Source organism: Hyperolius riggenbachi, chromosome 2 (assembly GCF_040937935.1).
Source record: "Hyperolius riggenbachi isolate aHypRig1 chromosome 2, aHypRig1.pri, whole genome shotgun sequence".
Lineage (NCBI taxonomy): Eukaryota > Metazoa > Chordata > Amphibia > Anura > Hyperoliidae > Hyperolius > Hyperolius riggenbachi.
This window is the reverse complement of record NC_090647.1, coordinates 437,466,479-437,491,702: the sequence shown is the minus strand read 5'-3', so window position 1 is coordinate 437,491,702 and position 25,224 is coordinate 437,466,479. Positions and strand designations below refer to the sequence as shown.

Genomic DNA, 25,224 nt, shown 5'->3' with positions numbered 1-25,224 from the left:
GCTGTCCATACTCGGACGCCATTAAACCTGAATGAACTACAGATGCTTTGTAAAGAGGAATGGTCCAAAATACCTTCAACCAGAATCCAGACTCTCTTTGGAACCTACAGGACGCGCTTAGAGGCTGTAATTTCTGCAAGAGGAGGATCTACTAAATATTGATTTCTGTTTTGTGGTGCCCACATTTATGCACCTGGCTAATTTTGTTGAAACAATTATTGCACACTTTCTATAAATCCAATAAACTTAATTTCAATTCTCAAATATCACTGTGTGTGTGTCTCCTATATGATACATTTAACTGCCATTTTTTATCGTAACAACCGATTTATACAGGAAACTCATGACAATTAACATGGTTGCCCAAACTTTTGCATCCCAGTGAGCCAAGATGTGCTACAAAACTGATATCTGCCACATCACTTACTGGATTAGTGTGGCAGGCCTCACTTCCGGTGTGAAATTTGGCTAAGTGTAGTCTTGGGAGGCGGTAAGGGGAGGAGCATGTGTATACAATTCTGAATTTTTTTTTAATCAGCATATGCAAATTTGGAGAGGTGGCAAAGGTGGGAGACATTATTTAATTTCTGATTTCACCATGCTACTGAAAAAGTCCTCACCAAAGTTGCGAACAACCTTCTAATTGCAAAATCCAATGCCTAATTTACTGTACTAACACTGTGTGACCTTTCCTCTGCCTTTGACACTGTTGATCGCTCTGCTTCTCCAGACACTCTTGTCACGGAGTGTTAAGGGCATAGTACATTCTTGGATTAGGTTTTACCTGTCTGAGTGCTCTTTCATGGTCTCCTATTCCAACACAAGCTCCTCTCTATGAACGCTATCCAGGTCTGGATTTACATCCAGGAGCCTATAGGCACAAATGTCCTGGCACCCTAGATTTCGCTGTCCATGAACCTACAGTACCCCTCCAAACTACACCACAAGTGTGCTAGCTGGCCCAGCTGTCACTTCTTCCTTACTTCCCTTGCTCATCATAGGTAGCTATAGGCGCCCCTTAACACTAGTTAGCCAGAGGTAACCTCAGCAATAAGTTGCTATTGGTGTACCCCCCCTCCCCCAACCACCATCACCGAAGGGAGATCTTGCCAGTGGAATGGCAAGAGCTGTGGGAGCTACCTCTTATTTACACTCTGCACGGGACTCTGCATAGGGAAAGAAGGAGGGAGGCACTAGGGTAGGGGAGTGAGACGCCTTTCCATCATCAGGAGCCTGTAGGCATGTGCCTACAGTGCGTTATGGTAAATCCGGCCCTGCCACTCTCTGTTGGAGTACCACCAGGCTCTGCTCTAGGACCTTTTCTCTTCTACATCTATACTCATGGCCTAGGACAATTATTACACTCTTTTTGTTTCCAGTATCACCTCTATGCTGATGACACTGAAATCCCTCTCTCAGCTCTTGACCTCTCTACACTATTATCTCGAGTCTCTGGCTGTCTGTCTGCTGTTTCTGCATTCATGTCACCACATTTCCTTTAAACTTACCATGAACAAAAACAGAGATTGTGATATTTCTTTTTTCTCTCTTTGCTCGCCCACCTACAGTTACAATTAATGTAGAAAATACCCAAATAACCTCAACTCCAAAAGCTCGCTGTCTGGGGGAAACTCTAGACTCTGAGCTCTCATTTAAGTCACATCTTAACAACTTCCTGCTACTTCCATCTCAAAAATATCTCCAGAATTTGCCCTTTCCTTACACTATCAGGGGGAATTATGCTGCAGTCTGACTTCACCGAACTGCAGACAGAGGCTACTAAAATGCATGTACATGCTTTAATCATTTCCCCTCTTGATTACTGTAACATGCTACTATGTGGCCTACCAAAAAACTGACTGGCACCTTTCCAGTTCCTACTGAACTCTCCACCTCACTCCTCCCACTCCTCTGAGGCAGCGCCTCTCTGGCAGCCGATTGAGGGATTGACAATCACCCACAGGATTCAGTTCAAACTCCTAACACTATCATACAAAGTTTTACAAAGGCTTTCCCTATTCATTTTCTTATTAATCTCCGGATATCATCCCTCCTGGAAAGTTCGCTCCTCCTAAGAGTCCCTCTTGTCATCCAGCTTATTCACTTCCTTTCACTCTCGCATCCAGGGCTTCTGATGAGTGCCACCTCTCTTTTGGAACTCTCTCCCACAGCCTGTCCATCATGCTCCAAGCCTGGACATCTTCCAACCTATCCTCAAGACACACTTATTCAGAGAAGCTTATGATTTGCTGTAGCTATAATTTAAAGGGTGAAAATAAACTGATGAGAAAAACAAGTGTATCTATCCTCATTCTCCTAAAATGACTTTTTTAGATATCCCAGTTTTATTTTATATTTAAATCTAGTTTTTAAGTTTTTACCGTTGCATTGTCTCTGCTCAATATTGAAGTATGCCAGAGCTCAAACCTATGAATTATTGACCCTTTTTAGCTCTTTCCTGCTCTCAGAAGACATTTATTGACAGGAAAGTGTTTATGGCTGTAATTACTTATCAATGAGGGTTATGCTAAAGTCTGACCCAATCCGACCCGGTCCCGACTCGGACAGAAACTGTCACTTGAATACCTGATGTTTAACTTTTTCAGGCAGAGAAAGAGGAAAAGGAAAACAGCATGTCTATCTCATCATGTCACATGTCACCTCGGTTGTCCTGTAAAGCTCACTGCCCCATCTGCTAACCCCTTGTCCACTTCCCCAGTGTCTCCACACCACTAACTTCTACATTGGAAGCCCACAGGCTATTTTATTAAACATCTATCAATATTGGGGATGTTTTTCAAACTACAAATAAATTGTATGTATCTGTACTTGTATCACTGGTCGTCTTGATTATATATAGTATGTTGAACTGCTCATATATATATATATATATATATATATATATATATATATATATATATATATATATATATATATATATATATATATATATATGCTGTCCACTGTTGTTTTTTACACATTGTAAATTGCCAAGGAAGATGTTGGCTTTGTGATGGTGGAGAACAGGGATTTCAAGGTGAAAAACACCAGATAGTGTATGTGGCATAACTTGCAGTGTTACATTTACCTCCTCCAATCAGAGATCAGTTTGAATTTTGACTTAAAGGACACCCGAAGCGAAAATAAGCTAATGAAAATAAACAATTGTATCTATCTTCCTTCTCCTAAAAATGACTTTTTAAGATATTCCACAGTTTTATTTTATGTTTAAATCTACTTTTTAAGTTTTAACTGTTTTATTGTTTTTGCTCAATGACACATTAATTGATGTATGCCAGAGCTAAAATCTATGAATTATTGAACCTTTTTATCTTTGTCCTGCTCTCAAAAGCCATTTTCTGCTAGGAAAGTGTTTTATAGTTGGAATTTCTTATCAGTGAGGGTCACACTGTAGTCACTTCCTGTCTGAGTCACGACTGAATCAGCCACTTACATACCTGATATTTAACTCTTTCAGGCAGAGAAAGAAAAAAAGGAACACAGCATAGTTATTAGTGTGCTTGGCACTGTACATACACATGTCTATCTCATCATGTCACCTGTCACTTCGGGTATCCTTTAACATACACATTTCCACAGCCAATTGAACTCTGTGGCTGCTGGTTAATAAACCAGCTGCAAGATAATTGATTTGCAGCCACTGGGTTCAATTAGTCCAGTTTCAGATCTGTTTCTTTCATCTGTAAACGTTTACATGCAAAGTCACATCCCTGCGCCCGGTATAGAGAGTAGAGTTTACTGAAGTTGTTCATCAACTCATCTTCCAAAAATCTGAACTATCCATTTTGGTTGGGCTGATCCATTAAGTATTACAGGGACAGGGATGCATGTCTTTATTGTAGACATGGAGTTGTGCTTAGCTACAGACATAATTATCAGGAACAATGGACACATGTATCATCATAGCACATCCTGAAAGTGTCTTGCGTATAGGTGTCTGTTGTATTACAGGGCTGGAGGATGGTCTAAGAAAGAACACTCCTTTTTTCATGAACCTTGAAAATGAAACCTATATAGCTTGGATGGCACCGAGTGTCTAATCCGCTGCATTATGAACTGGTCTGATCCACTGACAAGCAGCAGCAGCAGCAAGCAACTTGCTATAGAGAATGATGCAGACACACAGAAAGCAATCTGAAGAATCCTGTCACAGCACTGCCACAGAAAGCTGCTTTGTAATGCAACTTCCATCATTGCAGATACTGTACAAGACATCCAGCACAGATGCTGCTAAGTTGTTTACACAAAGGCTTTGCATCTAAATCCCTTTGTTTCACTCATGAGCACACGTAACATTCGTCTTTACTCACCAAGCGAGGCTGAGGACAAGTGTGCTCCAATTCTTCCATGGTTTCTAAGGGAAGATCGCCACAAAGGGATTTTGGGATACCTGTTTCTGACTCAGCATCAAGGCTGAGAACTGGCATGGCCAGAAGAGGCTGGCTGTAGCTCACCACGCGATGTAGAACTCCTCTTGGGTATTCTATGCGGAGGATATTTTCCCAGCTTTCAGCCTTTTTCCCCCTGAGATTGAAACAGAAGGTGCTTGTTTAAATCTTATAAGTAGAAGGCGGTGATACACAGGGCCTTGGTTTATCACTATAACAACCAGCAGCAGTAAAGCACAGGGCAGAGAATGCTGTGGCCTCATTTGCATGTTGCTTTGTGGTTGGATGGTGTCATCCCTGTACAGTTTGAAATGAATGATGATGCATCCTGCGAACAGCACAAGTCCTGGGAGTCAGCTTAGCTTAGTGCTTCATGTCTAAAAGGCAGGAATGCAATGTTTATCATTTATTATTAAAATAAAACACTCATGGAAGGGAAAAACACATTACAGTACTTCAGGATATGTACTAATACTGTGGAAGCTCACAAGAGTACAATGTCTTACTGTTATACACATAGTGCAATGTTATGTTGTAGATATTACAATAAACGTAATAATTGTACCACACTGAAAATCACAATTGCAGTGCGCTGTGATCACGATTTTAATTATTTGTGAGTCTGCGTTTCGCCACAATTCCATGTGCAATCGGCAGGAGCAATTGCAAATGTTTCTAGACATGAAAAAAAAAACACATGGAATTTCTTCTAATGGGAGGTCGCATAGCATATCGCATAGCAACTTTCAATCATTTGACCTAATCGCAAATGCAGACAAGCTGCAGCAGGCACTATGTTTGCGATTGGGTTAAAAACGGATCACGCCACTCTGTACAGGGCACTACAATTGCGATGTTAGTCATGGTGCCCTTGCGTTTGGCAAACGAATGTGCTTTGTGCTTCAAAAATCAGATTGAAACGCATGCAGTGTGGAAGGGCCCTAACACAATTGTGTTTTTTTCTGTATTGGAAAAGCTAGACGGCTAAGGGAAAGGGTTCACACTTATTAAAAATTGTGTGCGGATTGCTATTTTATTATACATGTAATAGTAAGGTAGCTGAGAATCGCATTACAGGTAAAAAATTCTAAAACTGCGTTCCTGTTTTTGTATGCACGGAAAAACAATATCTTGCAGAATCATTTTGCATACCGATTGCAAATACTCATTTATTTTTATTAGCTACCGTATATACTCACATATATGCTGAATTTTTGGGACGAAAAAAGTGACCCAAAAGTTGGGGTCTCGGCTTATATGCGAGTCTCGAGATGATAGTGACCCCCCTGCATGGAAAAACTACCGCAATAGGTGTTACCGATACAATATATGCAGTAGCTGGTTCCCGATTCCCCGCATGTTCGTCATATGCAATGTTGTGCGGTTGTATTAGTAATGGTTAATGGCTATGTCCCGCTCCCCTGCCCTCCACCCCAGAGCTGAGCGGCATGCGTACCTAATGCCGGTGTCCCTCTGACAAGTGTCCGCACAGCATCAGGAGAACGGATCGTACTTCTTCTGCTCACTGATTCGTGCCACTCTTTACTTCCCAGCTGCAGTTTCATTTCTATGACGCCATCTAGTGGCGTCTCTCATCACGTGCACTGCTACCAGCGTCAGAGATGAAGCTGCGACTGAGGCTAGAGGGATCCCAACGTGGTGCAGACCGGAAAAAAAGAAGCACGAGCCGTTCCGGAGTATACACAGCAGAGGGACACATGCATCAGGTATTTATTCCGCTCAGCTCTGATGTAGGAGGGTAGGAGGCACGGGACACAACCATCACTGAATGCGCCCTCACAACACTGTACATGGCAGGCAGGCAGGGAATCAGACACATGCGTCTGCGTTGGCACAGCCAGAGCTATATATCTGGGGACAGCCATCAGCCCACATCCCTGGACCCACAGCCCACATCCCAGGACCCACAGCCTGGACCCACAGCCTAAATCCCTGGACCCACAGCCCATATCCCTGGACCCACAGCCCACATCCCAGGACCCACAGCCTAAATCCCTGGACCCACAGCCCACATACCTGGACCCACAGCCCACATACCTGGACCCACAGCCTAAATCCCTGGACCCACAGCCTAAATGCCTGGACCCACAGCCTAAATGCCTGGACCCACAGCCTAAATGCCTGGACCCACAGCCTAAATCCCTGGACCCACAGCCTAAATCCCTGGACCCACAGCCTAAATCCCTGGACCCACAGCCCACATCCCTGGACCCACAGCCCACATCCCTGGACCCACAGCCCACATCCCAGGACCCACAGCCCACATCCCAGGACCCACAGCCTACATCCCAGGACCCACAGCCTAAATCCCTGGACCCACAGCCCACATCCCTGGACCCACAGCCCACATCCCTGGACCCACAGCCCACATCCAGGACCCACAGCCTAAATCCCTGGACTCACAGCCTACATCCCTGGACTCACAGCCTACATCCCTGGACCCACAGCTATCACCCTAGTCACAGCTCTATATCACACCCTGGGCTTATATGCGGGTCAATCATTTTTTCCTGGTTTCAGAGGTAAAAGTTGGGGCTTATATGCGAGTGTATACGGTACTCTAAACTGAAAGAACATGCATGGACAAGTCTATACAAACTCGAAGTGTCTGGAAAAATCGTGTGCAGAAAAATGCATTATTTTTCATGGACGAGTGTGAACCTTGTCTTAGGGCCTGAGTCCACTGCTGCTCTTATAAGAACATATAAAAATGCATATAAGGAAGGGGAACACCGAGAGCCCAATATAGTGTAGTATGCACTGTAACTTATGGGTATAGGAGGAGAAGTATAATGTTATAATCACAACCCTGGGTTACCATATCAGGCAACCACTTTGAAGGCAGGTATTAGACCTTTCCCCACTGAGGATTAAGAAGTCGCTCTCTGTAGATCGTAAAAAAGGGAATCAAGTCCCCTCCACCAGGGTGGACACACTTATTGTACAATTGTACAGAGGCGCCAAAAGTATAAAAGTAGGATAAAATGTTTTAAAGGGGTTCTGTGGGGGTTTGCTAGGGATAAAAACCCCCACTTACCTGGGGCTTCTATCAGCCCCCTGTAGCAGTTATGTGCCATGCTGTCCTCCTCCGATCTGCCGTTCCCCGCCGATACATGCAACGCTTTTCGTGGTCACATCCCACTTCATCAGGCAATAAAATTTGAGTACAATCGACTCATACGTTCTCAGTACAAGCTGAGAGGCGCTAAGCTTGTACGGAGAACGTATGAGTTGATTGCACTCCAATTTTATTGCCTGATGAAGTGGGATGTGCCCACGAAACGCGTTGCATCTATCCGGAGTATGTAAATACATCGCTTTTGTTGAATTAAGCAACATTTTTCTGTGTCTATTTTGGGGAGGTAAGTCCACCACTAACCCCCCATTGTTCTCTTTTAAAACATTCTATCCTACTTTTATACTTTTGGCACCTCTGTACAACTGTACAATATAAAAATGCATGCTTTTTATAAGCTTTGTTGAAATGCTTTTTAAAGGAAACCAGAGCTGATTAAAAGAAAACATTTTATACATACCTGGGGCTTCCTCCAGCCCTATCGGCACAGATCGCTCCCACGCCGCCGTCCTCTGTTGTCTGCACCTCCGATACCGGGTACCGTCACTTCTGTCAGTCGAGGCAGTCTGACGTAAGAGAAGTGTGCTCTTTGCATATCTCTCCAGCAGCCCCTGGAGAGATACGTAGAGGGCGCACTTCTCCTGTGTAGACTGGCCGTGATGGTATCAGAGCTGCAGACAGCGGAGGACGGCGGCGTGGAAGCGATTCGAGCAGATGTGGCTGGAGGAAGCCCCAGGTATGTATACAACTTTTTCTTTTAATCAGCTCTGGTACACTTTAACGCATTAAACCGCATTAAAATGCATTTCAAAAACGCTTGAAAAACGCATGCATTTTTATAAATGCAGCAGTGGGCTCAAGCCCTTACAGTTTCTGAAAGAATGTAAAAGTTCTGCATTAAAACCTTTATCCAGGCAAGTAGGAAGAATAACATTATGTAGATCCCTAACAACTATTGCCAAAAAAATTGTGAAAATTAAAATGTATGCATATAAAATGTACATTTCCCCACATTTGTAAAGAGATACCTGAATGAACTAGTCCAAAACCTCTTAGATTTTCACTATATACTGTAAGTGAAAGCAACACTGGAAGAAATCTACATTTTACATGTATGTATTTTAAAAATGTTCATGATAATTGTCCTTTAAAGGGGAACTGAAGAGAGAGGTATATGGAGGCTGTCATGTTTATTTCCTTTTAATCAATACCAGTTGCCCGGCAGCCCTGCTGGTCTACTTCTCTGCAGTAGTATCTGAATAAAACCAGAAACAAGCATGCAGCTAGTCTTGTCAGATCTGACTTTAAAGTCTGAAACACCTGATCTGCTGCATGCGTGTTCAGGAGCTATGGCTAATAGTATTAGAGGCAGAGAAGCATCAGGGCTACCAGGCAACTGGTATTGCTTAAAAGGAAATAAACATGACGGCCTCCATATACCTCTCTCTTCAGTTCCCCTTTAAAATAAATCTGTGATCGGCATTTTTGATAAAAAAAACAAACAAACAAAAAAAAAAACACACGTTACCTGATCTGGGGGACTAGCCGGATCAGGTAGCATCAATTACCGCTTCTCTTACATCCCGCAATCGCTAGAATAAGGTTAAAAAAAAGGGGGGGAGGGAGAGGTGGGTGCAGAGAGCTGCACGGGACACACACACACACACGACACAGAGGCATGTCATGGAGCAGTCCCATCTGCAACCCCCTACACCACCTTGGGTACACTTCATGCAGCAACATGCCTATACCGACTGTTCATCTGGTTGCTTGGCCATAATTTTTATGTTGTTGAGGGCTGTTCCCCACAATAGCTTTACAGGTGCACTTGCATTGCATTTTTTTTGTGCCAGTACGAGTTTTTTCCCTTGTGCGTGCATTTCTACCCTATTCATATCTATTGAAGGAATATATGTGTGATATTGCAGGTATTTCTGTTTGTCTTTTTTTAATGTGATTTTGTAGGCATTTGCAATTTTGCAGCATTCTAATAATTTTAAGGATTACTTCATATCAGGCTCTGTCTTAATGCTGCAGGATCGGCTGAAATTCATTACACAGGCCACACTCCACCCTGATTCTCAGTAATGCAGTTTCGGCCATTTTTCTGAAGTTCTCCAGATCTCTTTGGCCACCCCTGCCTGCATTGCCATGGCCCGTCCCCAGCTCGACAGCCAACAATTAAGACTGCAGCTGCTGAGGGTAAGATAGGTTGCAGCAACGTGGGTGGCGGTGGCTAGAGCTTCAGCAGAGTTTTTTTTAAAAAATCAGAGATTTACATATCTATCCCCTAACCCTTGAAAATGTAACTTAGCATGCGTAAAACACAGCGCATAGGTGTCAATGAAACCAAGGAAGCCTATGTACTATGTGTTTTTCAAAATCCTGCACCCATATTGAAGAAGACTGCCAATCCAGAGGATCACTACGATCCAACTGGTAAGGGGTGACGGAAGCAGGAAATTTGGGGGCAGGAGGCGCCGCCGAAGTTTGGACAACACAATAAGTGCCCATACAAATACCGGCTATAGGAAAAAATTTGGGCAGGGTTGGTTAGGTTTAGGCATTGGAGGGGAAATGGTTAGGCATCAGGTGGCGGTTAGTGTTCAGTATTGGTAGAGGGAGGGCTCTGTGAGAGAATAGGGTTAGGTTTAGCTGTAGTAACATATCAGTAACACTTACTAACATTGTACTATTGCAATTACCACCGCACAATAGTAGAATATGGGTAATTTTACTGATCTTCTACTAGCAGCTATTTCCGTGGTGTATGTGGTGTGATTGCTACATTTCATGTGGGGGGATAATTACTACTTTATACATAGGGGACAATTATTGCCTTATATGTGGGGGACACGTATATTACCTTTTGTGAAGAGACCTGAATCCCCACCAAAAAACGTATCGGGTACAACAAAAATAAACCCTGGTTTACATTGGAAGTTGTGTCTCAAAGAAAGAAGGGGCATACCGTACGGGTGCAAAGTCCTCTACAAAGCCACTAGATACAGACTGCAAAAGGGCATCAGAGATGCAAAAAAAAAAAAACATTATGCAAAAAAAAACTGTAAGAAAAATGCACTGTCATCAAGAAGGCGCAACAGAAAACCTATGGCAGCTAAAAAACAAAGTTTGGTCTACCACAGAAATTCTATACTGCAATCATCGAATCATCGAATCCATCATGACATCACCTATGACAGTCTGGTTCAGCACTTGCTCTGTACAGAAAAAGGTAAGAATGCAGCGCATCATCCAATCACCAGAAAGAATAGTTGGCTGCAGCTTGCCTTCCCTGCAGTTTTTTTATGCTACCAGAAGCAGAAAGAGAGCAACCAAGATTACCTCTCAATCCATCTTCCAGCTTATGCCTTCAGGAGTGAGATACTGGTAAGTCGCAACAAAAACTTCCAGGTACAGGAACAGTTTCTTCCCTCAGGCAGTAGCTATGCTTAAAGGGAACGTAAACTTAACTGAAAAAAAAGCTTTATTTACCTGGGGCTTCTAGCAACGGGAGCGTTACCAGGGCCATGTGGACGCAGTAGCAGGCGACTGGCTGCGTCGCTGAAATTGAAACTCAGGCACTGCGGGGGACCGGTGGGTCGCTCCAGGATGGCGTGGGCACAGGGCGGCTGCAGGGGGCTGGTAGAAGCCCCCAGGTGAGTGAAACTTTTTTTTCAGTTCAGTTTAGGTTCCCTGTAATGCAGAAGTATGCTAGAACTGCTAGGGCAGGACTTGAAAGCATTATAGCACAGAACTAAAAATGAACACTTCTCACCCTGTTTGCTACCACTTTAACTCATATACTGTCCTTGACTTGTAATATCTATACTGTCTGTCCTTGTATCGTATTGTGTTTAGATTAAGTAACTTAAGTCAAATTTATAAGGTATATTTACTGCCTTATATGTGAGTGATACTTATTGCATGTGATATGTATGGCATACTTACTGCCTTATATGTGGGAAATAATTACTGAATGTCATGTGGTTGATAATTACTGTATGCAGCCCCGGCTCGCCCATGACGCCAGGTGATGCCACTTCGTCAGGCGGCATCAGGGTGAACAGCAGCGGCAATGCACTTACGTGACATCCACCCGCCGGCGGGTCTCCCCTGTGATGTGCCTGCAGCCATCGGTGGGTACATCAAAGGGGAGACCCGCCGGCAGCTGGACATCACATAACTATTTGAGGGGTTACTAGGAGATACTATACATGACTTCATAGTAGAAAATAATCTTATTTCTCAGCATCAACATGGGTTTACTAAAGACAGGTCCTGTTTGACTAACATCCTCAGCTTTTATGAGGTAGTGAATGCTAATATGGATATTGGGAATGCTGTAGATGTGATATACTTGGACTTTGCAAAGGCCTTCGACACTGTTCCCCACAAACGTTTGGTGCAAAAGTTGAGGATGCAAGGACTGGGGAAGAGTCTGTGTGCATGGATAGGGAACTGGCTAATGGACAAAAAACAAAAAGTTGTGGTCAATGGATCATACTCAAAAGGGGTGACTGTTAGCAGTGAGGTCCCACAGGGGTCAGTACTGGGTCCAGTGCTCTTCAATTTATTTATTAATGACTGTAAAATACTAGGATCTGAAAACTTGGCTCTCCAGCTGCTAAGGAACTACTAATCCCACAATTCATTTGCCTTTATGAATCATGACTGCGGCTGCCAGACTCCCGCAATGCATTGTGGGACTTGTAGTTCCTTAACAGCTGGAGAGCCAAGTTTTCAGATCACTGACCTAGTAGATGCAGTAGAAAGCAATGTTGATATTTTGGCAGATGATACAAAATTGTGCAGAATCATCAACTTTCAGTAAGATAGTGACATATTGCAACAGGGTCTTGATAGGATGCTATATGGGCACATAAATGGCAGATTAAATTCAATGTTGAAAAATGTAAAGTCAGGGGTTGCAGAGGTTGTGACCGCATCGGGGCCCTTGGGCCAGAGGAGCCCCGAAGGGCCCTCCCTCAACTTCAGTATTAGCTCTCTATTGGTTCTGTGCTGGTAATAATCACTTCTATAAATGCTTTGAATAGTGGTAATCATTAACAAACTGTTCCCCATCCCCTTTTGCACCTCTGACACTGTAGTTGCCATTAGCAGGTTTTGGTGCGCTGTATCAATTGTTATGTATAGAGTGCTTGGGGGACCCCATTGTAAAACTTGCATCGGGGCCCATAGCTCCTTAGCTACGCCACTGTGTAAAGTCATGCATTTTGGTCGTACCAATGGTCTAGCACCATACAAAATAAATGGGATACAGTTGGGTACATTAAACTTGGAGAAGGACTTAGGAGTACTCACCGACAACAAGTTAAATAATCGTATTCAATGCCAAGCCGCTGCAGCTAAAGCTAACAACATTTTGGAATGCATTAAAAAGGAAATAAAAACTTGAAACACTAGCATAATATTGCCCCTGTTTAACTCTCTAGTAAGGCCACATCTGGAATATGGTATTCAGTTCTGGGCACCACATTACAGGAAAGATATTGCAGTTTTAGAGCAGGTGCAACCAAATTGATACAAGGAATGGAAGGACTCGCTTACCAAGAAAGGTTAGATAAACTGGGTTTATTTATGTGAGGAAACGCGGGAAAACAGCCGCAAACACTCAGGGTAAGGCGGCTGTTCCCGCGTCTGACATGACAGCGCAACGCGGAAAAACCGCCGCTTGCCGCATGGGCAGAGCGGCGGAATCCGCGTTGGACGCGGCGGAATCCGCGTTGGACGCGGCAGAATCCGCGTTGGGTGCAGCGGATTCCGCGCAAGACAAGGTCACTGACAGCATGGGGGAACGCGGGGAAGCTGCCGCCTGCTCGGAAAGCAGTACGGCGGGCCCCGCGTTCAATTCAGCACATACATTGCAAGACATGTCTGGTGTGGCTGGGACTGTTAGTCCACACAGGTTCAGAAGGACGCGTGCGCGCACTGAGAGGCAGAACTTATATAGAAGCCAGAAAAGGGTCAGCTGACCAGCTCTGCTCCCTTTTATTGGTCCAGCACTTAGGGAGGGGCTGGAGAATGTTTTAGTATATATACTGCTGGCTGTTCATTTGCTGGTTGTCTGGCGTTGCGATCACAACGTGGTAGCACTCAGACCTGTCTGTATCTGTGTTCTAGCATAGTTTCCAAAGGTGTTGACGGCCACAGATCTCACACCTGGCTCGGGGACGCGAGTGATTCTTCGCGTTCCTGGCCACAATAGCGCCATCTATGCTACTATAGCATATATCATATACCATACAGCAGCATAGAGGGTGTTAATGTGTCTGGGAACGCGAAGAATCACTCGCATCCCCAGCCTGTCAGCTCCTGTCACCGAAACAGGAAGTGGCTGCCGGCGGGGCCAGGAGGATCGGAGGGAGACGGCGAGGGCACCGGACAGCTGCAGGGGGCTATTGGAAGCCCTAGGTGAGTAAAACTCATTTTTTTTGTTTGACTTAAGTGTCCCTTTAAGCAGACTTGCCTAAGAAACTCCTTACTAAAATAGGTGCTGGCTTACTGAACAGGCAGAGCCGAGATTTGAACCCAGGTCTCCTGTGTCAGAGGCAGAGCCCTTAACCATTACACTATCCAGCCACTGCATGAATGATGCCTTCAAAACACAGCAAAATATTAGTTCAGTTGGAGGCCTGCATCAGGTCGGGTACCCGCGGGTTACCCGTAATGCGGGTTGGTTTAGATCATAATCGGGTTGCGGTTTGGGTGCAGGGGTAGATATCGGTGCGGGTACCAGATTCACCAGAAAGTGAGTTGCGGGTCGGGTGCAGGTACAGGGGCTGCGGGTGCGGGTCTGAAAAATTAGACCTGCGCAGGCCTCTAAGTTAAGTGGCTCAAATAAACACCAGTGATAAAATAGCGTTTGCATTGCACTGCTGAATAAAACATACATTTTAACAACAAGGGGTTTCGTTTTCAATTTGGGATAGTGATAAGACCCTTATAAATCAATCCTTTATGCCCTTTCATTCAGATTAGCTTCAATATTCAAATACCTGTGCGCTCCTCACTGCTTAACCCTTATTAGCACCTGGAGGTTTCAAAAATGCCTATGAATAAAATTATTCTCAAATCTGGGTCGCTATCTGCATAAAAAGTGTGTGTTACACCTCAAAGATATCACAAATGTAGAAAAGACAGAGCGCTCAACAGATATTTCTTATACATGCATTGCTAATGACTAACACTTTAAATAAACGTCCGCCTTTTGAGCATAAAATAATGTCCGTAATAACAAATACAGTTGGTTTCTCCAGTATAACCCCACTTGTATGCGTAATGTCCACAGCCTTGCATCAATCCACAAAGTGGTAACACTATACGCTCACCAGAAAATAAGCTAATCCTCTCAGATCAGCAGAAAGCGCTTTTGGCCTTGCCAGCAAACTTTTCTTCCTCCACTCTCCAAAGTGTGTCAGGGTTCCACCATAAATAAAAGATATAAAACACAGCAACAATAGTGTAATATCATCTGGTCAGTATTCCACCCAGTGCAACATTACGCCAATAGTGTCACCGAGCGTGCCTCCACCACACAGACACACCAAGCGCTCACCAGATGCACGGGCCGACCCGCAACAGACCAGCAATGCAGCGTGTTATAACAGCTCAAATCCAATTTCCTGGCAGGTATATCTCCTAGGACTCAAACACAGTCGACCATAGCGTAATTCCGTTTTATTGTTTGCTTCATAAAAAGTAGTGCACTTACATTTAAGTAGATAAAATGCGCATATAAAATCAGTATCATAAAGTCCTCCAGCGTCTCAACAGCTCCTTCGGCCACGCCCTACTAGTTTCGTCCAATCGACTCATCAGGGGCTTGGCCTATCAGAGCTGGGAGACGCTATAAGTATCCTCCCCGTCTGTCACATGTTCAGTTTACCATTAACTCACATGATCGGCTGTTTAAGCTGTATTCATTCGCCGCTGCCGCTGCCACTCATCCAGGCAGCTAATCTAAATAGTCATTCCCCTTTCGAATAATCTGTTCCTATTGGGACCCCAGCGCCAGCCTATACATAGCCTAAACGCCCATTTTGTAGGGACTACATTACCCAAATGCCTCAGGAGTGTGGCGCGGCCATCTTAATATGTGAAAAACGGACTACAGGGACAAGAATGTCCCAATTTACCGTATGTGCCCATACAGTTGGAATAAATCAGTATAAACTATTCATGGCTCCGGGTCTGAATAAAACTGCCTATTACGAATTTTAAACATGAATAATAAAAAAATAAAAATATTAAATTAAAATTAAATTAGATTAATACCTATCTCAACTTTCTGCCCACCCAGCGGTGGGAATCCTATCACTACAGGTAATACATACGTCACAATATATATAAAGAGTGCCAACCTGGGATCCACTATGCCCCAAGGTGACACAGGGACAAAGAAGGGGGAAAAAAATGTGTAGAAAAGAACCACCTACAAATATGGAAATTCTGTTCCAATACAGATATATATAGCAGCTCATGAAGTCAGCCACCACAGTTAACACTTTCATAATATTTGTATACCATTGATCATCTAAGTTCCCACCCAAAATAACCATAACACCAACACATAAATGCCCAATGGCACTTTCCATAACATCAATTTCTTAAAAATATATATATAAATGACACCCTACTTATGGTCTCCAAACTATGTGGTCAGACACAGCTTAGAGGCCTTACCTATGGTCTCCAAGCTATGTAGTCAGACATCACACACTCCCCATAACACTAACATTACACCAAGATTTACTAATACACCATGTTTCTACTACCCCCATCCCTAGTGATGTTTTCAGTCATCTGATATGAAACAATTTATGTCAAGTTCCACGTTCAAACCACCAGGTGTTAGGGTTTTTAAGTCATAAATCCATCTGGTTTCAAATTTTGAGATCTCTCTAATTTTATGGCAGCCCCTCCACTTGGTAGTGAGTTTTTGTACTCCACAGAATTTTAGAAGGCCCGGATCCCTATTATGTTTTTCCAAGAAATGTTTAGAGACACTATGCCCCCCAAATCCCCTAGCTATATTATTAATATGCTCCCCCACTCTCTTCTTTAATGTCCTTTTAGTGCGGCCCACATATTGTAGGCCGCACGGACACCACAATAAATAAACTACATGAGTGCTGCTACAGTGGATGAATTCTCTAATTTTATAGCTCCTGCCTGTTTGTGAGGAAACTACCTCCTTCATTCTTATACCCTGTGCCCTTTCACAGGTTACACATTGATGGCATGGATAGAAACCCATATTCCCCCATGCATCAGTTTTGTTCTTAATTGATGGGCCATCTATATATGTTTTGACCAACTTTTGTTGTAAATTTTTTGCCCGTCTGTACACAAATTTCGGTCTTTCCGGTATTGTTCTTCCCAAAATAGGGTCATTTCTTAAAAGACACCAATGTTTTCTGTAGATCCTCTCAACCTGTTTATACTGTGAATTATAATCCATCATGACCGCATAATCAAAGGCACTGGACCTGCCATTAAAGTCCCCCTTATTCTGTAAAAATCGATCTCTCTGTGTGTTCAAAACTCCAGCCGATATCTGTTCTAGATACTCTCTATTGTATCCCTTCTCCACAAAACGCTCTATGAGCATTTCTGCTTGTATGATATAGTCTGTCTCAGTGCTACAATTTCTCCGAATTCTACTTAGTTGACCTTTAGGGATGTTTTGCATCCAGTGTGGATGATGGCAGCTTCGTGTGGGGATGTATGAATTCCTGTCAGTTTTTTTAAAGAATGTTTTTGTCCCCAATATACCACTCCTTTTCATCACCACCACATCCAAAAATTCAATTTCATCTGGACTACATTTCATTGTCAATTCAATCCCCAAATCATTATCATTGATCCATTGTATATACTGCCCCAACTGTTCTCTATTCCCACTCCAAATCCAAAACAGGTCGTCTATAAAACGTCTCCAGTTGGAAACCCTGCTGCTTTCCTGCATTCTTAAGATCTTTCTTTCCCATTGGTCCATAAAGATATTGGCCACACTTGGGGCAAATTTTGCCCCCATAGCACATCCGACAGCCTGCACATAATATGTACCATTGTACCAAAAATAATTATGTGTCAAACAAAATTTCAACAGTTGCAAAATAAACCCAATCTGATCATCCCCTATTTGGCCATATTCAGTCAAGGCCTCTCTGACAGCCTCCAGTGCCTTTCCATGCGGAATAATGGTATACAGCGCCGTTACATCCGCCGTCACAAGAATATCTCCATCATCAATTTTTAAACCATTAATCACCTGTAAAAAGTTTTTGGTGTCCCTTAACAAATACGGTAAAGATCCAACCACTGGCTGCAAAAAAGTATCCACATACTCACCTATTCTTTGACTCAGTGACCCTATACCACTAACTATAGGGCGTCCGGGTGGGCTTGTCTGACTCTTGTGAATTTTTGGATTAATATATATAACTGGAATCCGTGGGGCATCCACCATTAAATATCGGAACTCAGCATCATTCAGGATTTCCTTCTCCAACCCCCCTCTTAATAGCTTCCTCAACTCCTCCATATACTCCCTGGTGGGGTCTCCCCTTAATTTTCTGTAAGTGACTTGGTCATCAAGAATGTTGTCCATTTCCTGCGTATACTGGTCACGGTGCATAATAACCACCCCTCCCCCTTTATCAGCTGGCCTTATCAGGATTTCCTTTCTTTCACTCAGTTCTCTTATGAGGTGATTTTCAGCCTTATAATTGTTTGTATGTAATTCTTCAATATCCCTAAGTACCATATTCTTAAAACTCACTACCGTGCTGTTCTTAGACATATCAGGTGGATTGAACGTGGACCGATTTTTTAACGTGGTGTGTACATATTGTGAGCCAATCCCTCCCCTATTGCTCCTGCTGGTGGGTCCCTCTTTCGCCAGGAAGTACTTTTTAATGTTCATCTTCCGCACAAACTTATGAGTATCAATATAAACACCAAACTTGTTGACACCCTGTTGTGGTGCATATTTTAAACCTTTATCAAGAATTTTCATTTCTCCTCTGGTTAGCGGTATTCCACTGATGTTAAAAATGCCTTTCCCATTTATCTCCTTCTTTTCAGATCTCCCCCCTCTTCTTCCTCGTCTGCATCTCTTTTTCGTGTATTCCTCATTAAATAATCTGTTTCCTCCCATCTTCCCTCTTCCCCCCTTCTGTTCCCTAAAAAATGGTGGTGGGTTACTTCATCGACTTCTCGTTCCAGGGGTTCATATCTGTTATATGTGAGCAATCCTTCTCTTTTCTCCCTTTCCTCCCAGCTGCCCTTGGCCGGTGGTTTCCTATATGGGCTGTGGGGTCTTGTACGTGGTAAATTGCTAAAGGATTCCCCACTATATCCCCCTTGGGGTCCCCTGCCTCCTCTAAACCCTCTGCCTCTATTGTATCGGGGAATTTCCCACTTATCATCTCTATTTGATCTGAACTCTCTTCTATTAGGTGAGTCATACATACCTCTCCCTTGATAGGGTCCTCTAGCAGGTCTCCTGGGTATTGCACCTCTCTCCCACTGAGCATCAGGCATTACATGCGCCCCCTCTCCTTCATACATGGGGTTTTGAACTACACTCCTATGATCACTTCCATGGTCTTCTAATTGATTTTCACTTGACCTTTGAGTCTCCTCCTCTTTCCTTTTCCTTTTATTCTGTTCTACTTGCCATTTGTAAGCAGTTTTCTTTTTATATTCCTGCCAGTCATTCTGGAATCGATTAGTTCTAATCTCACACACCTCTTTTTCACATTTCTGCACAACCTTACTTAATAATGCTGCACAGCTCTTAATATCCTCATCTTCCTTAAAAGGTTCCAATTTGGTTTTGATGGCCTCAATTTCCCTCCCCAGCCTATCAAGCCGGTTTTGCTTTCTCTTAGCTAATATTTTTAGGAGATTGATCCCGCAATTATTCAGGAACTCACCCAGCTCTCTATCATTATCATCATTTTCCTCACCATCATTAGGTAGGATATCCCACCTAAATCTCCTGGGGATTATACCTTCAGTAGCCTGCTTTTTTAAGCTAGCCAGATCCCACCAGGCATTAGTCTCCTTAATCATCAGGTGTTGTAATGTCCTAAACAGACCATCCGTGCTTTGCTGGTTGGGATCTGGCTCTTTAACAAAAACCTTATCCAGATCTATAATTCCTCTATTTCTGAGTTCAAATACTTCCATCATGAGTTTGCCGCACTGGTTTATAACACACTCTAGTTAATATCAATATTCAAATACCTGTGCGCTCCTCACTGCTTAACCCTTATTAGCACCTGGAGGTTTCAAAAATGCCTATGAATAAAATTATTCTCAAATCTGGGTCGCTATCTGCATAAAAAGTGTGTGTTACACCTCAAAGATATCACAAATGTAGAAAAGACAGAGCGCTCAACAGATATTTCTTATACATGCATTGCTAATGACTAACACTTTAAATAAACGTCCGCCTTTTGAGCATAAAATAATGTCCGTAATAACAAATACAGTTGGTTTCTCCAGTATAACCCCACTTGTATGCGTAATGTCCACAGCCTTGCATCAATCCACAAAGTGGTAACACTATACGCTCACCAGAAAATAAGCCAATCCTCTCAGATCAGCAGAAAGCGCTTTTGGCCTTGCCAGCAAACTTTTCTTCCTCCACTCTCCAAAGTGTGTCAGGGTTCCACCATAAATAAAAGATATAAAACACAGCAACAATAGTGTAATATCATCTGGTCAGTATTCCACCCAGTGCAACATTACGCCAATAGTGTCACCCAGCGTGCCTCCACCACACAGACACACCAAGCGCTCACCAGATGCACGGGCCGACCCGCAACAGACCAGCAATGCAGCGTGTTATAACAGCTCAAATCCAATTTCCTGGCAGGTATATCTCCTAGGACTCAAACACAGTCGACCATAGCGTAATTCCGTTTTATTGTTTGCTTCATAAAAAGTAGTGCACTTACATTTAAGTAGATAAAATGCGCATATAAAATCAGTATCATAAAGTCCTCCAGCGTCTCAACAGCTCCTTCGGCCACGCCCTACTATTTTCGTCCAATCGACTCATCAGGGGCTTGGCCTATCAGAGCTGGGAGACGCTATAAGTATCCTCCCCGTCTGTCACATGTTCAGTTTACCATTAACTCACATGATCGGCTGTTTAAGCTGTATTCATTCGCCGCTGCCGCTGCCACTCATCCAGGCAGCTAATCTAAATAGTCATTCCCCTTTCGAATAATCTGTTCCTATTGGGACCCCAGCGCCAGCCTATACATAGCCTAAACGCCCATTTTGTAGGGACTACATTACCCAAATGCCTCAGGAGTGTGGCGCGGCCATCTTAATATGTGAAAAACGGACTACAGGGACAAGAATGTCCCAATTTACCGTATGTGCCCATACAGTTGGAATAAATCAGTATAAACTATTCATGGCTCTGGGTCTGAATAAAACTGACTATTACGAATTTTAAACATGAATAATAAAAAAATAAAAATATTAAATTAAAATTAAATTAGATTAATACCTATCTCAACTTTCTGCCCACCCAGCGGTGGGAATCCTATCACTACAGGTAATACATACGTCACAATATATATAAAGAGTGCCAACCTGGGATCCACTATGCCCCAAGGTGACACAGGGACAAAGAAGGGGGAAAAAAATGTGTAGAAAAGAACCACCTACAAATATGGAAATTCTGTTCCAATACAGATATATATAGCAGCTCATGAAGTCAGCCACCACAGTTAACACTTTCATAATATTTGTATACCATTGATCATCTAAGGTCCCACCCAAAATAACCATAACACCAACACATAAATGCCCAATGGCACTTTCCATAACATCAATTTCTTAAAAATATATATATAAATGACACCCTACTTATGGTCTCCAAACTATGTGGTCAGACACAGCTTAGAGGCCTTACCTATGGTCTCCAAGCTATGTAGTCAGACATCACACACTCCCCATAACACTAACATTACACCAAGATTTACTAATACACCATGTTTCTACTACCCCCATCCCTAGTGATGTTTTCAGTCATCTGATATGAAACAATTTATGTCAAGTTCCACGTTCAAACCACCAGGTGTTAGGGTTTTTAAGTCATAAATCCATCTGGTTTCAAATTTTGAGATCTCTCTAATTTTATGGCAGCCCCTCCACTTGGTAGTGAGTTTTTGTACTCCACAGAATTTTAGAAGGCCCGGATCCCTATTATGTTTTTCCAAGAAATGTTTAGAGACACCATGCCCCCCAAATCCCCTAGCTATATTATTAATATGCTCCCCCACTCTCTTCTTTAATGTCCTTTTAGTGCGGCCCACATATTGTAGGCCGCACGGACACCACAATAAATAAACTACATGAGTGCTGCTACAGTGGATGAATTCTCTAATTTTATAGCTCCTGCCTGTTTGTGAGGAAACTACCTCCTTCATTCTTATACCCTGTGCCCTTTCACAGGTTACACATTGATGGCATGGATAGAAACCCATATTCCCCCATGCATCAGTTTTGTTCTTAATTGATGGGCCATCTATATATGTTTTGACCAACTTTTGTTGTAAATTTTTTGCCCGTCTGTACACAAATTTCGGTCTTTCCGGTATTGTTCTTCCCAAAATAGGGTCATTTCTTAAAAGACACCAATGTTTTCTGTAGATCCTCTCAACCTGTTTATACTGTGAATTATAATCCATCATGACCGCATAATCAAAGGCACTGGACCTGCCATTAAAGTCCCCCTTATTCTGTAAAAATCGATCTCTCTGTGTGTTCAAAACTCCAGCCGATATCTGTTCTAGATACTCTCTATTGTATCCCTTCTCCACAAAACGCTCTATGAGCATTTCTGCTTGTATGATATAGTCTGTCTCAGTGCTACAATTTCTCCGAATTCTACTTAGTTGACCTTTAGGGATGTTTTGCATCCAGTGTGGATGATGGCAGCTTCGTGTGGGGATGTATGAATTCCTGTCAGTTTTTTTAAAGAATGTTTTTGTCCCCAATATACCACTCCTTTTCATCACCACCACATCCAAAAATTCAATTTCATCTGGACTACATTTCATTGTCAATTCAATCCCCAAATCATTATCATTGATCCATTGTATATACTGCCCCAACTGTTCTCTATTCCCACTCCAAATCCAAAACAGGTCGTCTATAAAACGTCTCCAGTTTTATAGGAGTGTAGTTCAAAACCCCATGTATGAAGGAGAGGGGGCGCATGTAATGCCTGATGCTCAGTGGGAGAGAGGTGCAATACCCAGGAGACCTGCTAGAGGACCCTATCAAGGGAGAGGTATGTATGACTCACCTAATAGAAGAGAGTTCAGATCAAATAGAGATGATAAGTGGGAAATTCCCCGATACAATAGAGGCAGAGGGTTTAGAGGAGGCAGGGGACCCCAAGGGGGATATAGTGGGGAATCCTTTAGCAATTTACCACGTACAAGACCCCACAGCCCATATAGGAAACCACCGGCCAAGGGCAGCTGGGAGGAAAGGGAGAAAAGAGAAGGATTGCTCACATATAACAGATATGAACCCCTGGAACGAGAAGTCGATGAAGTAACCCACCACCATTTTTTAGGGAACAGAAGGGGGGAAGAGGGAAGATGGAAGGAAACAGATTATTTAATGAGGAATACACGAAAAAGAGATGCAGACGAGGAAGAAGAGGGGGGAGATCTGAAAAGAAGGAGATAAATGGGAAAGGCATTTTTAACATCAGTGGAATACCGCTAACCAGAGGAGAAATGAAAATTCTTGATAAAGGTTTAAAATATGCACCACAACAGGGTGTCAACAAGTTTGGTGTTTATATTGATACTCATAAGTTTGTGCGGAAGATGAACATTAAAAAGTACTTCCTGGCGAAAGAGGGACCCACCAGCAGGAGCAATAGGGGAGGGATTGGCTCACAATATGTACACACCACGTTAAAAAATCGGTCCACGTTCAATCCACCTGATATGTCTAAGAACAGCACGGTAGTGAGTTTTAAGAATATGGTACTTAGGGATATTGAAGAATTACATACAAACAATTATAAGGCTGAAAATCACCTCATAAGAGAACTGAGTGAAAGAAAGGAAATCCTGATAAGGCCAGCTGATAAAGGGGGAGGGGTGGTTATTATGCACCGTGACCAGTATACGCAGGAAATGGACAACATTCTTGATGACCAAGTCACTTACAGAAAATTAAGGGGAGACCCCACCAGGGAGTATATGGAGGAGTTGAGGAAGCTATTAAGAGGGGGGTTGGAGAAGGAAATCCTGAATGATGCTGAGTTCCGATATTTAATGGTGGATGCCCCACGGATTCCAGTTATATATATTAATCCAAAAATTCACAAGAGTCAGACAAGCCCACCCGGACGCCCTATAGTTAGTGGTATAGGGTCACTGAGTCAAAGAATAGGTGAGTATGTGGATACTTTTTTGCAGCCAGTGGTTGGATCTTTACCGTATTTGTTAAGGGACACCAAAAACTTTTTACAGGTGATTAATGGTTTAAAAATTGATGATGGAGATATTCTTGTGACGGCGGATGTAACGGCGCTGTATACCATTATTCCGCATGGAAAGGCACTGGAGGCTGTCAGAGAGGCCTTGACTGAATATGGCCAAATAGGGGATGATCAGATTGGGTTTATTTTGCAACTGTTGAAATTTTGTTTGACACATAATTATTTTTGGTACAATGGTACATATTATGTGCAGGCTGTCGGATGTGCTATGGGGGCAAAATTTGCCCCAAGTGTGGCCAATATCTTTATGGACCAATGGGAAAGAAAGATCTTAAGAATGCAGGAAAGCAGCAGGGTTTCCAACTGGAGACGTTTTATAGACGACCTGTTTTGGATTTGGAGTGGGAATAGAGAACAGTTGGGGCAGTATATACAATGGATCAATGATAATGATTTGGGGATTGAATTGACAATGAAATGTAGTCCAGATGAAATTGAATTTTTGGATGTGGTGGTGATGAAAAGGAGTGGTATATTGGGGACAAAAACATTCTTTAAAAAAACTGACAGGAATTCATACATCCCCACACGAAGCTGCCATCATCCACACTGGATGCAAAACATCCCTAAAGGTCAACTAAGTAGAATTCGGAGAAATTGTAGCACTGAGACAGACTATATCATACAAGCAGAAATGCTCATAGAGCGTTTTGTGGAGAAGGGATACAATAGAGAGTATCTAGAACAGATATCGGCTGGAGTTTTGAACACACAGAGAGATCGATTTTTACAGAATAAGGGGGACTTTAATGGCAGGTCCAGTGCCTTTGATTATGCGGTCATGATGGATTATAATTCACAGTATAAACAGGTTGAGAGGATCTACAGAAAACATTGGTGTCTTTTAAGAAATGACCCTATTTTGGGAAGAACAATACCGGAAAGACCGAAATTTGTGTACAGACGGGCAAAAAATTTACAACAAAAGTTGGTCAAAACATATATAGATGGCCCATCAATTAAGAACAAAACTGATGCATGGGGGAATATGGGTTTCTATCCATGCCATCAATGTGTAACCTGTGAAAGGGCACAGGGTATAAGAATGAAGGAGGTAGTTTCCTCACAAACAGGCAGGAGCTATAAAATTAGAGAATTCATCCACTGTAGCAGCACTCATGTAGTTTATTTATTGT

The 25,224-nt window shown here is 42.9% G+C and overlaps 1 protein-coding gene across 5 annotated transcripts in view; it reads right to left on the bottom strand.

Annotated features, from left to right (window-relative positions):
* The window catches only part of PCYT1B (phosphate cytidylyltransferase 1B, choline), a 155,056-nt gene that overhangs the window by 83,958 nt on the left and 45,874 nt on the right, over positions 1 to 25,224 (bottom strand). For 2 of the 5 annotated variants that reach the window (XM_068269960.1, XM_068269962.1), the window contains exon 1: positions 4,332 to 4,680. In XM_068269960.1, the coding sequence (XP_068126061.1) occupies positions 4,332 to 4,448 (117 nt within the window). In that variant the 5' untranslated portion in view covers positions 4,449 to 4,680. Of the gene's footprint in view, positions 1 to 4,331; positions 4,683 to 25,224 lie in introns of those variants that run through there. The other 3 variants (XM_068269961.1, XM_068269964.1, XM_068269963.1) reach the window with 3 other exon arrangements.